Consider the following 16,623-nt stretch of genomic DNA (forward strand, 5'->3'; position numbering starts at 1 on the left):
CTAAGCACAGGCTGTGAAGTGTTTGCCTACCATGTTAGGAAGAGTAAAAAAAAAACATGCAATCCCTGAGCAAACAGTTGTTTGGTGTCTGGCTTGTGTTTGATAAATGCCTCTCTACATTGCACATAAATGCAGTGTGTACTTTTGCAGCACAGATTCAGACTCTATTAGCCCATTTTAAAGATGCATCCTCAACTCCAGTTCCTGTAGTTTTTGCAGTTTACTCATCCAAATACTGGGTTCAACTCTGTTTAGCCTGTGAGTCTGACTGGCTTGTGGTTCATAGTTATCTTCCAGACACTGTTTTTGGCTGTGAGAAGAGTCTTTGACATGTTTACACAGCTAAATTATATGATTGTAAATTTCAAGTTTGTTATCATTTGCACAGCAGAGAACTCAAAAAGAAATTCCAGCCGTTTTCTCATTTTTGCCTCCATTGCTGACTTGCATGTACTTAAGAGCAAATCTCTTTACAGCACAGTTAATCTTTTATGTTGTGTGATGAGCATCAGGTTTTAGACTCAGACGTATCTGTGGAGTTTGTATCACTTCACATTTTTGCTCTGAACTGTAGACTTAACCACAGAGGCTTTAAAAAATTAAAGAGAAATTTCTGATTGGACTACCATTTCTCTTTCTCCTTCTTTTTACATGACCTGTTCTTCTGGAGCAGCTGTAAGGTTTTTTGAGATGGACATTCCAGCCATTTATTTTGGGCTTTTTTTTTTTTCCTGAAGAAGAAAAGTAGTTCCAGCCTTCCAACTGCCAAAATTAAATAAGGAATAAGGATATGTATAGCATTATGTCCCTACTGGATCTAACAGCTTTTATTTTTCCTTTTCCTTCAGGATTTATTTTGGTGAAGTCCAGCTGAGTGGCTTGGGAGAAGGTATGATTAGACAAAACACAAACAAGAGCAGAACTGTGTTTCATTCTGACTGCCTGTTGGTTACTATTCCCAAATACCATAAGGAAAATGAGTCTGAGGCTTACATATGCTTTTTGTCTGGCTCTGCCAGTGCAGCCTTGTGTCACAAAGTGACAAGTATAATGGTGGTACTTGGACAAAGTCTCAGGTGACTGCCATTTTGACTCTAGTGACACAGAATTGAAATAAGAATATGGGATTATGTTGATAAGGGGCGGGACTGGTAAAGGAGATCATGATCTACTGAGGAACAAGAAGCACTTCAGAACAATATTTTAGACCAAGAAACCTGGAAGCAACATCAGAAGTCAAGCAGGTGAAGCCTACCAGCAAGGCAACCTAGAGATGCTGTTTTGTTATGGGTTCTGTATGTGTTTTTGAGGTTCAGATTGCAAGAGATAATGGTTGGACTACTGAAATAAGATAATGTAAGCTCAGAATAAAAAAAAAATGGCACATAAATAATCAGTGAAACTGATAATTATTCCTTAACTTTGCAGGTTTCCAGACAGTCCGTGTTGGGACAGTGGGTACCCCAGTGGGCACCATCACTTTGTCTTGTGCCTACAGAATCAACCTTGCTTTCATGTCAACCAGGTGAGAAAATATGATCATGCCAGAAACTGTTTTACAGTAATTTACTGTTAAAATGCCTCATATTCTGAGCCCCCAAATCTTTCCCTCTGCTTATCCTTTCCTGCTGAGATTCTCTGTCATGAAGAACTCTCTCTCTCTTGCTTAAGCCTTGCAGCAAGGGGAGTATTTGGGTAGCCCTGAGCCAGGCTCTAGAATTCCAAATTGTTGATGCATGCCTGGAGGACTAAATTGTAAAGATGCTCTGGTCCCATTAATAGACACAAGGGTTTTCTGTGAGGGCACCACAAACTGGGAAGAGTAGAGAGAAAAAGCCAGTAACACCATTGCTTGTTGCCTTGCAGGCAGTTTGAGAGGACCCCTCCTATCATGGGGATTATAATTGATCACTTTGTGGACCGTCCCTATCCCAGCTCTTCACCCATGCATCCCTGCAATTACAGGTGAGGAAATACTGAGTTGGAGTCATGGGCCATGGTAAAGGCATCCATTATGCCCAAATACAGAGCCTTTTCCACCATTTGTTGACAGCATGGGAAGGGACACTGGAGAATTAGTGTCAGTCATACTGGCATAGTTAAACATGTGATGAAGTGTGACATTTTTCTTCTCACATTGAGATGGCTGAGTGCAGCAAGCTCCAGTATTTCCCCAAATTCTTCACAGAAGCACTTGGACACAAAGGATATTTAATCTTGGCTGCCTTCAGGAATTTGAAAGTTTAATGGTTAATCTGGATGCAGAACTAAATGTGTAGATGCTTGTATCCCTGGATATTTCCACTGGGGGAAGAGAAGTTTAATTTCTGTTTGGAGATGAGAGGTTTGTCTTCTCTAAAATGAATGTGAGGGCATTCAGATTTGGACCAGTGGTGTTGATTGACAATGGTTGTGTAAACACCAAAGCCAGCTGGTATAACAAAAGCTTTAGATAGAAACACCTGTTATTTTGCATGAGGAAAACTGACGTTTTCCCACTTTGTTTTCCTGAGTTCTGGCAAGCAGATGAGAGCCCTTCATAATTCTCCTTTCAACTACACCCAAATACTCTCAACCTCCCTGCAGTGTTTGTCACAGTGTGTTTTACTATTTGTTTGTTTTAAGGAATATTTCCAGTTAGAAAACTTGTCTTTTCTTGTTGCTTTAGAGCTGGTGAGGACAATGGTGCAGTATACCCCTCAGTAGAAGATTCCCAAGAAGTGTGTACCACATCTTTTTCCACCTCTCCTCCATCTCAGGTAAGAGAAACCAGGCTCTTTTTACTTCTAGATAGAACAATTGCTGTAAGAATGGTTTGCATATTCCTACATCAGCTATTGTGCAAACAGAAATCCTGCTGGTGCTAATTAAAATTTACTGTGTAGGTTATTTATGTCATTACATTCTTGAGTAAAATCTATCAAAATTAGATACTAATTTTAACAGAATTCCAGGGGCTAGAAAGACTGAATTACTGAGGATTAAAAGAGCCTATTCCTCTAGCTGGGTTGAGGTGTGCTTGAAGAGGACAGCAGTGTACTTACACATTTACACATTTGCATACCAATACTGCAAGAGGAGGAATTCAAGACATTGATGCCAGGCAGCCTAAGTAGGAGTAACAGACTGATATTGAGAAAGAAACACTGAAATACCAGGAAAATGCTAGATGAAGACAGAAAAAAGACAAACGCTGTATTTATTGGACCATCTAAAATTAGTTGGGGCAGCAGGAATAAGTATTGGCCAAAAAATTGCCCATGCAAATTTCATTTAAGTTTCAGTTTTAAAATAAATAGATAATGGTTTCCTTTTGAGTATAAAAACCCAGAAACTCCCAAGTTCTTTTACTGTCTTATGTATCTGACTCCACAGTTCTGTATTTTGAAGATGGCTAGAGTTGCAGTTGTCCTGTTGCTTTAAATATTCAGGATTGATCTGCCTTGTTGTCCAGTCAAGCAGATGGCTCTACTGACCTTTAAAGACAATCTAAAGACTCTTAAGTTTCTTTCACTGTCAATGTGAAACATAGAATGAAGTATAACTGAAATGTTATTCCAAACTGAAAGAATTTGCTATGGGTCTTTCTGACGCTTCAGAGGAAATAATATGCCTGGTTTAGCAGAATGTATTCTGCTATATGAACGAGCTAGAAATGAGCTTCTCTTAGGAAGCATTTTTGTGCCAAAGTGCTTTCAGGTGACCAGGCATCAGGGAATGTTGAACTAATTAGCCAGCACTCACGGTAAGTCTGATGGAATAAAGCTTTTCTTATTCTGCAATACACAGTTCAGGAAACGAGTTTGTGGCTGAGTTGTGCCCTGTGTTTTCCTAAAGTGGGGTAAATACAAAAGATTTCATAAGGAAATTTCCACTGGCTTGCTTGTGCCAGTGTTACTTAACAGTAGTAATGTATGTAACTACATTGAAGTTGACACTTCCCCAGGGGTCATGAAGCTTTTCTGTCACTGAGGGGGGAAAAGCTTTGTGAAACCACTTGAACCTTGAGGATTCACATTAAGTATGAGCCTACATTCTTGCTTTTTCTGTGGCTCGTAGTTGCCATATGCTGTGGCCTTATTTGTAAAGCAACTGCCAGTCTTTGTTACCACAGTTAGAATTGTAAGGCTGCCTTGGCAGAATGGTCTTTAAATTAAAAGGGAAAGAAGGAATTATTGTTTTTCTCCAGCTTTCTACATGTCCTGTCCAGGTTAATGACTAGGAAATACTAGGAACTGTGTGATTTTTTTAGGCAAATTGTATTAATCTCTACCTGCCTTCTCAGTAAAAGTGAGGCCTAACCTGTGTGATACAAGGAAACAGTTGTCACTTTCTTTGTGAGCTTGCACGTCTGTGTATATGTGTTGCGAAGCAGCCCAAAATTCAGCCTTGGGTAATACCCAGAAATGAAGCTGAAGCTTTCCTCAAAGTGAAAACCATTGAAAACAAGTGAAAACACCAAAATTTCTATGAAAGGAGGTATGGGACTGAACCAGGTTTGGATTGCCCTTTTTGCATTAGCACCCTGTGTGAGACTGTATTTCTGGCATTTTGCTCCTGTTGATGGAGTTCCCGCTTCACATCAGTGTGTTTGAATTGCACTGTTGTCTGGGTCCCCTCTATTCTAAGGGTGCAGCACAGACCTGTCTAGATAGGATCCCTCAGAAAGCTGGAGGATAGGGAGTATGGACGGATGGAGAGTGCTGAAATACAAGTAATTTGTAAACTTAAAAAAAAAAAGCACTTGACTTTTTCTGGCATCTGCTCAGCTTTCTTGCTAATTTGCTGGCATCAGTTATAATTAACTGTGGAACAGAGTCTCTGGCAGTTACTTTCTGTCAGGGTACTGGAGTCTAAAATACTACCTGTGTTCAGTGGTTCACTCAGATTGAAAAACAGTCAATTATTTACAAAATGAATGTGCTTCTGGCAATACTGAGATTTCTGCTCTCTGTGTAGGTGTGGCTGCTCCAGCCAAAACCTCTTCACTAGCATTCAGTTCATCCAACTCTTCATAATTCCTCTCTGAAGTCCTTCTCTCTCTCTCTTTCTCTCTCCCCCCTCATTCTCTCTTTTCCTTGTTTCCTCTGTTTGTCTGTGTCTGTGCACAGTGTGTTTTTACTGTCACAAAGGCACATTTTCAGACACCTCCTCCTGTGGTGACGGACACCTTGAAGGTCCCAGTGATGGGGCTGGCCTTTTCACATCAAGTGAGTTGTCAATAGAATGTGCTATACATAGCCAGAGTACAAGTTCTGGTATGACAAAACAAATACAGGAACACACCAGTTTGACAATGTGGAGTGTCTGTTGTGCATAGGAAAGACTGGTGAACCCACAATGAGCCAGACACTTTACTGAGACTGGCTTCTTAAATGCCTTTGCAGATGAAGGTCTCCCAAAGACAGGACAAGCACCCCTAAAAACACAACAGCTGTCAAGGATTGTAGTGAAAGACATTAGTAAGGCACAACTCTGAGTGTTTTCTGTTAACAGCCAATGTCCCTAGAACCTGTGTCGTCATTAGAGCTCCACTCAGCTTAACTAGTCTCATGTGAATCAAAGTGCTGTTCCTCATTTTGATCCCTGTAAAGGGCATCAGCTTTGGTGCTGCTGGAGCTCCCACTGAGCTCTGGAAGAAATACTCCTCTTGAGGTCAGGCAAGTCAAAACAGGAAAGTTTTGTCTAACATGACTGGGTAGATTTCTGCCTGGGATGTATAAGGAATTTCTCTTAGGTTTTCACTGCTTCACTTAATTTCTAAAGCAATCTCACAAGGGTTAGCTTCCCAGTTCTCTTTACCTGGCACATTTATGGGACCATGTATTCTCTCACTGGAGCTATTTGAACAGGTCTGGAAGATGAGCTGTTTTAATTTGCAATGGAAATAGGTTCAAACAGTTGATAATGAAGTTGTTTTGGGATAAAAAACCATTAAATGTTATAACTCTTTAGTAAGTTCACAATGGCATTCATGTAACCCACTACACCAGTATTTGAAGCAGGCCTGTTTGGCAGAGCTTCCCCGAGACTGGATGTCAGCCATACCTTGCACAGCCTCCTCCTACATGTGTAGGAAGCCAATCTTGTTTTCCTGTCAAGGCTCAGACTTAGTCCCCTGGACTACTGTCAAGTAGTCCTCATAGGAGTAAGAATTTTTTAGAACAATAACCTACATTATTGATTCCAGTGAAAATCTAGCATCCTTCTGCCAGCCTGAAATGCTGTGCCTCTGACTTTTCCTGTTCCTTCTTCAGTGACTGGTGATTATTCAGGCTGTGGGGCATTCCCCTTCCCTTTCCTCTCTCCTCTCCCTTTGCCCTTGTTTTTTCTCTTCTTTCTTAGCTTTCCAGCTCTCGTCTTTCCTATCAGCCTGCTGCCCTGGGAGTTGGATCAGCTGACATGGGGTATCCTGTACTCTTTGCTGGTGGCTTGAATGCTGCACACCCTCACCAGGTATTGTAGAGAGCAAAACCAGCGTGGCTGGTATTGCAGCCATTTGTGTCACTTGTACACCTGAGAGAGGCATTGAAACTAATTCATGGATGGTGTCCTGTCTGTCAGGAATGGAAAGAATGTAAAGTAAACACAGAGAAAGCACAGCTCCCACAGGAGTTGGGAACTGGCTCCTCAGCATCCCTGACTTTCCTGGGGTATGGAATCATGTGGAAAAACTACACCAAGAGAGTAGGCACCAGGCCTGTTTGCCTCCACCAGCTTGTCACTGATTCCAAACGTTGCCTGTCTTACAGAGCTGCTGCCTCTGTAGCTGTCCAAGCACAGTTCTGTAGGCTGGACATAGGATATCCTGGCAGTTCATATTGACATAGTTATATGGGTTCATCAGAAAAATAAGCCAAGTTGACAGAAGTATTTTTCTGCTTGTGATATTGGTGTTGCACCAGTTTTGCTGACACAATGTTAATAAAATAAAATAATTTCAGTTGGAATGGTCTTGCAGTGAGCATCTAATCCAACATCCAGTTCAGGGCTGGCCAAGTTAAAGCCTGGTATTAAGGCAATTGTCCAAATGCCTCTTAAAAACTGACAGCTTGAAGAATTGACCACCTCTCTAGGAAGAGAACACTGTTCAGTTTTTGACCACCCTCTCTCCAAAGAAATGCTTTCTAATGTCCAGTCTAAGCCTCCCCTGATGCAGCTTCAGACAACTCCCATGCATTCTATCACTGGATCCCAGGGAGAAGAGATCAGCACCTCCCTCTCCACTTCCCCTTCTCTTGAAGTTGTAGGGAGCCATGGGGTTGTAGCAAGAGGACATAAGTTTTTTTCTCCCCATTCCTCCCCATGAAGCAGAGGACTTGCAGCCAGAGACTGTAAGAGTACAGGCCTGCAGGGTAAAACAGGCCTGAAGTGGAGAGTAGAGTAGAAAGGGAGTAAAAAGTGAGTTTGTACTGTGATAATACACTCCTACATGACATCACTCTGAGGCTTATAGGGGCTAGAGCCCAGTCATATGCCAAAACCCCCACAACTTATGCCCAGTGTGATGGAATCTACTTTGTATTGCACTGTGGTTTTGGTTTGATGTTGAGATTTCTTAACTCAGCTGTTCCTTTCTATCTCAGTTGATTGGTCCAGGCAAAGAAGGGGGAGTTCCCCCAGTTCCTAGCCAGCCAGCACATGGCACTCAAGCTGACCAAGAGAGGATGTGCACCCCACTGGATGGAGTCCATTACTCAGCAGCTACTCCTTCTAGCAGGTAGGTTGGTTTTAGATGATCCATTACTTCTGCTAATCCACTTATAAGCCTACTGAGATAAAACTTTTTGTTTCTCCTTTTAATCTATTGTTTGTAGCATAAGTAATGTCATCCCTCAAATTAACTTACAGGTTTCTCTGACTGGGGCTTTCTCCAAACAATGATCTTGCCCATCTGTTTAAACCTCCCAGTCTATGTAATATCCTTCTTCTGTGTAATATATCTTCTTCTGTGTCAACTTTATTATCAATTTTATAATTTTTTCAATCTTTCTGCTGGTTTTGCTGATTGTAAAACAAGATGCAGTAAGTTCAAAAATGAGTCTTAAATTCTCTAGAGACTTAATGTGCATTGTTACCAAAGCCAGTTGTAGTTACCATAAATCTGTTCACCATTTTAGTAAGAAACTTTAGGCACAAAGCTATTTAAAAGGAAACAATGCAACCTCAAACTGTCCTAAATCAACTCCTTCATAGCTAATTAAATCCTTCTGGTTTTTTGATCACCATATTTATTTCTTGAGAAATCTCTCTTGGGGTCACATAGTTATGAGTCACAGAGATTTTTGGTCTGGGGAAACTAAAACTCAGTTGCACTAGCACTTTCTTGGGTATACTTGAACAGTAATCCTCTTCAGTCCTTTATAGGTAATCCTCTTTCCATGGGACAAAACTATGTTTTTAAGTTTTGAATATCTGTGGTAGGAAAAAAACCAAAACAAATAGGTCATGGAAGTACCTAATAGCCATGGAGTGAATTAATCATACTGGGAGTGGCTGTTGTCACGTACCAGATCCGCTGCATTTGTAAACTGAGTGACAGATATAATGGGAGATTTCTCACCTCCTGAGAGATCTGTGACTACTGTGTTACTGAAAAAATAGTAGCGATGAACAGGAATTGCTGTGAACACACACAAGTTAAAAGCTCATTTCCCAGAAGAAAAGCCTATTTCAGCAACTTTACATTCAACTAAATAGTTTTTGTCCAGCTTTAAACAAAAATCTGATTCCACAAGTGTCCATTTTCCTTTTGTGCTCCTGAGGAGGAAGGTATGGTACAAAGAGAGATTTCTATTGTCCTTCTTCCAATACTAGGAGTAAACCAAGAAAAACGAAGAAGTCTCATAAAAAAATGTTATTTATCTACCCTGTTTATTTCAGGAGTCACTAATTATGTATTTTCCTCCCCCAGTGAGGACACAGAAACAGTATCCAACAGCAGTGAAGGAAAATGTGGCTCCCCACATGACCTTTTGGAGACCATCTTTATCCGGAAGGTGGGAGCTTTTGTCAACAAACCCATTAACCAGGTAACAAGCAGTAGATCTTCTCATAGAGCACCTTTCATTTCCCATCTGTTCATACACAGAGGAGCAAAAAGCACCCCAATGCCAGGGCAACCTCAGAGACTGAGAGTGCATATTTCTGCCTGTTGCATTTCCCTACAAGGTTTTACCAAGGAGTATTTTGTTTTTCATAAAATCCTTTTGGGATCTGACAGCCATTGACTTTATCTACTTTCTAACACCCTATTTGAGAATAGCAGATTTGATACTCCACTTGGATCTCAAAATGATCTGCCACTACCACAGGTCCATAAACTAGGAAATCTCCCAAGCCTCCCTTCCTTGAAGAAACATGCAGTAGACCAGTTCATCACTAGAAGCAAGCATTTAAGTTCAGCTAGGGCAGCTTAGAGATCTGCTTGGTTCCTAGGGCTGCAGTTCCAGGCCTTTTGGATGAGGAATGAGAATTGTTTCAAGTTGTAGCAGTTCATTAATCCTTGCCTATATTATGCAAGATATGTATAGAAGCAATCCCATCTCAAAGTATGTATCTGCATTAGGTTAAGTGAGTATCATCTTTGGATTTCATGCCTTTTAAATGAGGTCGTCAGCCTCCTGCCTAACTGCTGACATGATTTTGGGCCGTTTTTAGCTGGCCTGACAAAGATGATCAGTATCCTTTTTGTGCCAGGTAAGCAGAGCATCTTAGTGAAATTCTGTTTGCTAAATCTCCTCAGGTGACCATGGCCAACTTAGACATTCCTTTTGCCATGTTTGCTCCCAAGAATGTTGAGCTGGAAGATAACGACCCCATGGTAAGACTCTTCCAGAGGTATATGTGCCTTCTCAGCATCCCTTATGCAAACATCCATGCTATTCTCTGCCTTGAATGCACTTTGGTTTTGGAGAAAATAACTAGTTATTAAGATTTGTTTGGTTTCAAGAAGTCTCCCGTGTTGAATCTTGGGCTCTCTAGGCATGCAAATAACAGCATGTGTTTGCTGCCCCTGCTCTAGTTAATGTTAATTGTCCAACCTCCAAACTGCCCCCACATTGCCAAAGCACACACAGACATGACTGTAAGATCAGTACTCACCATCTTTGATTTCTTGGGCAGGTCAATCCTCCTGAATCCCCAGAAACGGAATCTCCTCTACAAGGCAGCTTACACTCGGAGGGCTCCAGTGGCAGCAGCACAGGGAACACCCATGATGACTTTGTTATGATCGACTTTGTAAGTGCCCTCATCAGAGCTCTTACACTGCACCTTAGGTGGGCTTCACGTGCTGGTGTGATGCCAAATGATGTCAGAGTACTTTTCAGTGGGAGTGATAAAGACACATCAGTCACAGTACCACACTCTAGGGCCAGAGTCCCAGAACTGCAAAGACTAGTACCAGGAATCAACAGCTACAGATGAAATACCATTTCACTTCTCTACTAACATCTGGGCTTGGCATCCTCTCTCTTAGCACCTAGAGGAGCCAGATTCCAAAGAAATGTTCTCTTCCAATTGCTCAAGTGCTACTGTGATATCAAGTGGTATTGCCTGTTCTTCAGTTATTTAATATGCATTATTGCAGCAACAGATGTTTACTGATAGCAGGTAATGACTTTACCTGAGATTATAACAAAAGGAAAGCCAGTGTCTCTGGGAACTAACAGCAGTGTCTTTGATTGTAGAAACCAGCATTTTCAAAAGATGACATTCTTCCAATGGACCTGGGGACATTTTACCGTGAATTTCAGAACCCCCCTCAACTCAGCAGCCTCTCCATTGACATTGGAGCACAGTCCATGGCAGAGGATTTGGTATGGAATCCTGAAAATTCTATTTGTGGAAATCATATGTACCGTATAATGCTCTCCCTATTTCTGTTGGAAAAAGTATCTTTATAGAATTGCAGAATAGTTTGGGTTGGAAGGAACCTTTCAAGGTCATCTAGTTCAACCCCTCTGCAATGAGCAGGGATATCTTCAACTAAATCTGGTTGCTCAGCCCCATCTAACCTGGCCATGATATTTCCATGGATGGGGCATCCACCACCTCTCTGGGCAGCCTGTTATAATTTCTCAGCAGCTTCATAAAAAAATTCTCTTTTATCTAGTGTGAATTTACTCTCTTTCAATTTAAAACCATTTTCCCTTGTCCTATTACAACAGCCCCTGCTAAAAGTCTGTTCCCATTCTTCTTAAAGGTATCCTTTTAGTACTAAAAAGTCAAAATAAGGTCTCCTCAGAGCATTCTCATCTTCAGGCTGAATCACCCCAAGTCTCTCAGCCTGTCTTAACAGGAAAGGTGCTCCAGCCCTCTGATCATTTTTGTGGCCCTCTTCTGGACCCCCTCTAACATGCCCCATGTCTTTCTTATGCTTTTCAGAACAGAGACCCTGCCCAAAGGGAGTCCATCACTAATATATTCCAAGTAAATGCAGATTTATTTCTGGTACACCTGACCCTCTAAAACTGGTGTGTTTGTCTTGAAGCTGAAGGCTGCTGCAGCATGCTGGCTCTAGGTCACTGAAACCCCCCAAACTAATCCTGCCTCTGGGGTGTCTCACTTGGTGGTAAACCAGGCCTGACTTTGCAGCCTGAGCAGAGTTAGAGTTCCAGTGTGGCTGGTGAGTCACATCTGGCTGAGTGCTCTGTTAGGCTCTCTGGCATTGTATCATACTGTGGAGAAAAATGAAAACCAGAGAGCAGCAAGTGACTTGATGAAGGTAGTGATGTGAGTGGGTTATTGTGCTGCAGCTGGTGGGGATTGCACAAGGTGAGGCCCCAGTGCACCTCCTGTTCCTGCAGAACAAACAGACTCTGGGCAGAGTGCCCTGCTCAGGGTCACTTGCTGGCTGCTGCCAGAGGGCTCCTGCTTTTGTGCACGTAGAAAGGTGAGCCCAGAGCATTGGTGAGGGACTGCATGACTCAGAAACAGATTTTTTTTACTAGTGTGTTTAAAATTTTCTTCTGTCTGCTGTGAATGAGCCCTGATCCATATCTTTCCTTACCTTCCAGGACTCATTACCAGAGAAGCTGGCAGTCCACGAGAAAAACGTCAAAGAATTTGATGCTTTTGTGGAAACCTTGCAGTGAAGCTGTTTCCCAGTTCTGCTGCAGCAATTTTTCCTCCTCAAGGCATCCCGGAGATGACATCAACAAGTATCTCTATCGCCCCAGCTCTGCCTTTTGTTCACATCAACTAGTTCCTTCCACCAAGTGAGCTTTCTTTTCTCTCTTCAATGACAGATACAGCTCATCTGCTGATCTCCTCAACTTTTCCACCACAAAGTTCTGGACTGCTTTTCCTGCTCACTGTCAGTTCTAAGACTTCAGTAGGGACACAGGAAGTCAAACTCCAGTGTATGGAAACCTACTTTCTCTTCAGTCTGTGTCTGTATGGAGGGGCTTTGTGCACAGTTGCCATATGCTTCCTCCAAGGGTCCTATGGTGTAAGTTCCCTAGGTAGACCTTCTTGCTAACAGACTTTTTCCTGCAGTCTCTGATCCTGTTAAAGCATAGAAAGCTTTGGCTTATTTCCACAGGGTCTGTGAGTTCAGCAAATTCAACTGTTTGAAGTCCAGGACATCCATTCCACAGAACTGGGCATTTCATCCTGACTTCAGAGTACGTGCTTGGAGCACAGGAAGAGACATCAGCTTTGGGACTTGCATAATCCAAGTTACCTTTTTTTTCCTGCTTCTAAGGAATTGGGTCTCTGCCCAGTGCAAGGCCCTCTGTTAGGTGGCTGATAAGCAGGAGTGAAACTACAGGAATGCTTTCCACATGTCCTTCCCGAGTGCACTGACATTCGGCCATGCTGAGTTTAAGAGTGTTGACTGTTGGCAAGCCTGCACGTAGCAGCTGTGATGATGCTGAATTCATAGTCTCTGCTTCTGAAACACAACTGTAAATACTAGGAATCCTATTTCTTTAGGGTTATGTAACTAGGAGTCTTAGTCCAAGATTTTTTCCTCTAATCCTTGCAAGCCTTCCTGCTTTATGGTTAATAGATGATCTTAATAATTAAAAAATATTTATTGCTTTTAAAGAAACCTATATTTAAAAGATGTTCTGTTTTCATGTTATAGTGCGGGTCATTCTGTCCTGATCACTGCAGAGAGCAAGCGTGCCATGGAACCCTAGCCAGTGAGGCTAGTCTCTCTTTGCAGGAAAATATCCAAGATATTTATTTTCTAAGACAGACTTAATTAATATTATACTCTGTTTTGGGGACTATGTGTCCATTACATCCAGTCAGGGCTCACTGATAGAATGAAATGCACACATCAGTGGAATGGAGTGGCAGGGACTTGGTAAAAAGCTGTTTTCTGATAGGTATGGATGAATTTGTAGTGTTCTTTGGCCATTCAGAAGGCAGCTTCTTTAAAGAAGCACATTTTTTTGGGAAGCTTATGGTACTTTTTAATCAGCTGGCTTTTTAGTAGCTGAAATTTTATTTTTGTAATAATCCAGCCACTGACAGTGTGACTGGCTGGAATTGCTCAGTGGGTGATTTGGCTGTTGCATGTCTTCTGCCTCATGTAAGGATGGGAGGAGAAACAGTGACACTAAACAGAAACTTGGATAAGGTGAGTTTCCTTGTGGTTCTCTCTCCTCCTGCCCCATGTAACTAGAGTGAGCAACTGCAAGACCCCTAACTGTCCAAAACCACTTCTTTTCCCCCTTGTTTCTTTTAAGTGGAGTTATGTTGCTTGAGTACTGAGAAACCATCTTCATTTCCTCAGAGTGGCTGAATAACCAGCCTTCTAGTTGGTGCAGTGTGGCAGCTTCTTCAGCTTAGCTGCATTCTTCATTGGAAGAGATTGCCTGCAGCTGATGGGGGAACCCCAGCTCCAGTCTGGAACACTATTTCTGTGCCACTGCTGGAGCAAGGAGCCAAATTCAGAGCAGAGCTCACTATAAGGCCAGAGCACAGCAATGCTTTGAACTTTATGGGAATTTTTGTTGGGAGATATGTTTGGTGGGAGGACTTCTAAGTTCTGAAACTCCAGATAAGAGCTTCATTGAAGGAAAATTACCCACCAGAACGTTTTTATTTTACTCAACTGTTTCAACTTCTTAGCAACCTCACATGGAAACTGCTTTGTCCATGCAAAGTAAGATGCACAGACATTTAAGAAAGGTTCCAAGATCAAACAGTTTGTAACAGGACTTCAGTTACATGGGCTGTAACAAATACATGATACCCATCCACGGGCCACCTTGTTTTACAGGTGGAAAGGGTTGCAGAAGGGTGCTGGAACACAAGGAATTAATGGATCAACTGCCTGTCACCTGTACTCAGGAAATTGGTTTGCCACTTTGTAGGAAGTAGCTCATAGACAGGTGGTTGTCTAAAGTGATACGATCTGGGCTGCAGAGCAGCAGAGGTGAGGCAAGGGGCTGGTTCACACCATATGAATAGAGAATAGCTGAGGTTAAACTTCACCTAGCCAGCACTCCTGCTGTGCTCTTCTGCTGACAAGCTGTGGAGCTGGCAGGAAGCACTGCCATTCTTGTTAATCCCACCCAGGAGGTCAGGGCTTGTACTTGTGCTCCTTTATTGATGGAGTTCCTAACGTAGCTACAGCTCTCACGTCTCATAAGGCAAAATGTCACTGTGGCACATTTTCTTCTCTTCAGAAGGCTGGAAAATTGCCTATATAAGCTGCTAGTGTTGAGCTGGATGACCACAGCAATAAGAGATTCTCCAGGGTTGAGTTACCTGCCTCTTCTCTAGACAGTCCTCACTTTCAAAACACAGTTGCTACATCTGGGCTCTGAGTTCCCTGACCATTGTACAAATGCTCTGCTTCAGTAAAGACTTAGCTTCTTCTATGGCCTGCCACAGATTGTGTTATGAAGGCTGTTATTTTAGCAGCTCTCTGCTCAGCTCAATATTAAGGACAGTATCTATGTAGCTGCTGATTTACAGATACTTTGGGTGGAGGGGAAGGTTCCTCAAGTGTATTGTTTTGGAAAGTCTCTGGTGTACTTCAAATATTCAAAGAATTTCCAATAAAACTTTTGTGTAAGCAACACTCTCTGCATTTTTCTGTGTACCAACAGGTCTGGGACAGTTTCAGGCTCATGCTTGTTTTTGTCCAGGAAACAGGACGGTCAGTGGCCTGTCAGTGAATGCAGGACAGAGCAAGTTGCTGCCTCCATCAGAGAGGGCAAAATGGATTGGTGCATAATAGTTGGAGAGGTCAGTGGGATCTTACTGAGATCAACCTACTGGAAGGACAAGAGGGACAGACAGAACAGGTGCCTGGAGGTGGGAGGAAGTGTTTGACCCTGGAAACCTCACCAGTGAATTGGGAAACTGAAATATTAATTCGTCTTCAGAGGAAAGGGGTAGGAAAAAGGGGAAAATACACCCACAGAATCTGCATTGTACATAGTTGCTACTACACACTTAAATAAGTATGTTTTGAGTTGACAGGAAAGATAGCAGAGACTAATAAAATATGGAAAGAATACCCAAACTTAACAGCTGTATTCTAGTATTGGTAAAAGTTAACTCTGTATAACACATAATGCCAGGTGTGGTACCAACACCTTCTCTTTAAAGGAAAGACAAGATTATAAAAATCCATGTACTAATAACAACTGCTGATTTAAGCTTCAGTGTAAAAGGGTGTCTAGTTATTATAAAAAAGATAAAGTGAATAAAATGACAGAAATGGGGGGAAAAAAAAAGAAAAATTACTCTGTGTATTAGAAGCTTCTATGAAGGGAATATTCCAGCCTGGAATACAAGGGTAACTAATAAAAGCAATCTTTTCTTAATCACATCTTCAGAAGGTAACACAGTAAACTGAGCATACTGCTGGAATCTTACAGATACCAAGCTGTCTAGATTATATACATGTATATGTGTGTATTTATGAGTGTCACTTCATGAACTTAAAAAAGACATGGTGCAGTGTCAAAACTCACAGAAACCATCCTGTACGATCTGGGGCTTACTACAGGGCTTTCAGTATCCACTATTTACACCATGTCACCAGGAAGACAAGAGATTGGAAAAACATCAGGAAATAAGCAAGAAAGTAAACAATCACATAAGTATGATTAACCACCAAGGTCATGAACAATAAATACCATCACTTTGTGAGCCTACTTTATGTATTTATAAAAAATGTTCTCAGAACAGTGTCCATAAAGTCAGGGCGCAGCTACTCATGAGAACGTGTCCGGTTGCAATGGTGCTCACACTGCGTTCAGTACTGCCCATGGCTGCACTTACCGTAGGTTCTGCCAGTGCCAGCTCCCTGTCAGGGACAGATGCACCTGCTCTCCAGCTCCTCTGAGCTGATGTTGCTAGAGCACAATGCCAGGCAGGTCACTGTGACAAAGCCCAGAGCCAGGACCAGCTGCTGCACTGAGAGGTTTGAGATCTTGCTGTACAGTTGGCATGTTAACCACACTGACCCCATTACAGAGGCCATGTCAACATGCAGAAGGGGAACTGGCAACACTGGGAAGCCCTTAACTGGTACAGTAAAAACTGATGGCAGCACAGTTTAGACATCAGCATCAACACATCACCCTGACATCCCAGCAGTCAGGCTACTGCCCAGCGCTGATGGTTTTAGCCCCAGCACTCTCTATT

General features: G+C 42.2%; 1 protein-coding gene across 15 annotated transcripts in view; it reads left to right on the forward strand.

Annotated features, from left to right (window-relative positions):
• Window positions 1-15,044, forward strand: part of ATG13 (autophagy related 13) — a 23,503-nt gene extending 8,459 nt beyond the window's left edge. For 6 of the 15 annotated variants that reach the window (XM_064424773.1, XM_064424777.1, XM_064424775.1 and 3 more), the window contains 12 exons: window positions 849-889; window positions 1,429-1,525; window positions 1,867-1,965; window positions 2,669-2,759; window positions 5,112-5,210; window positions 6,346-6,456; window positions 7,587-7,720; window positions 8,915-9,032; window positions 9,746-9,823; window positions 10,126-10,242; window positions 10,692-10,820; window positions 12,021-15,044. In XM_064424773.1, coding sequence (XP_064280843.1) covers window positions 849-889; window positions 1,429-1,525; window positions 1,867-1,965; window positions 2,669-2,759; window positions 5,112-5,210; window positions 6,346-6,456; window positions 7,587-7,720; window positions 8,915-9,032; window positions 9,746-9,823; window positions 10,126-10,242; window positions 10,692-10,820; window positions 12,021-12,098 — 1,192 coding nt within the window. In that variant the 3' untranslated portion in view covers window positions 12,099-15,044. The remainder of the gene's footprint in view (window positions 1-848; window positions 890-1,428; window positions 1,526-1,866; window positions 1,966-2,668; window positions 2,760-5,111; window positions 5,211-6,345; window positions 6,457-7,586; window positions 7,721-8,914; window positions 9,033-9,745; window positions 9,824-10,125; window positions 10,243-10,691; window positions 10,821-12,020) is intronic. The other 9 variants (XM_064424780.1, XM_064424779.1, XM_064424781.1 and 6 more) reach the window with 9 other exon arrangements.
• Window positions 15,045-16,623: the final 1,579 nt, after the last annotated feature.

The sequence above is a fragment of the Passer domesticus genome, chromosome 6 (assembly GCF_036417665.1).
Source record: "Passer domesticus isolate bPasDom1 chromosome 6, bPasDom1.hap1, whole genome shotgun sequence".
NCBI classification, from domain to species: Eukaryota; Metazoa; Chordata; class Aves; order Passeriformes; family Passeridae; genus Passer; species Passer domesticus.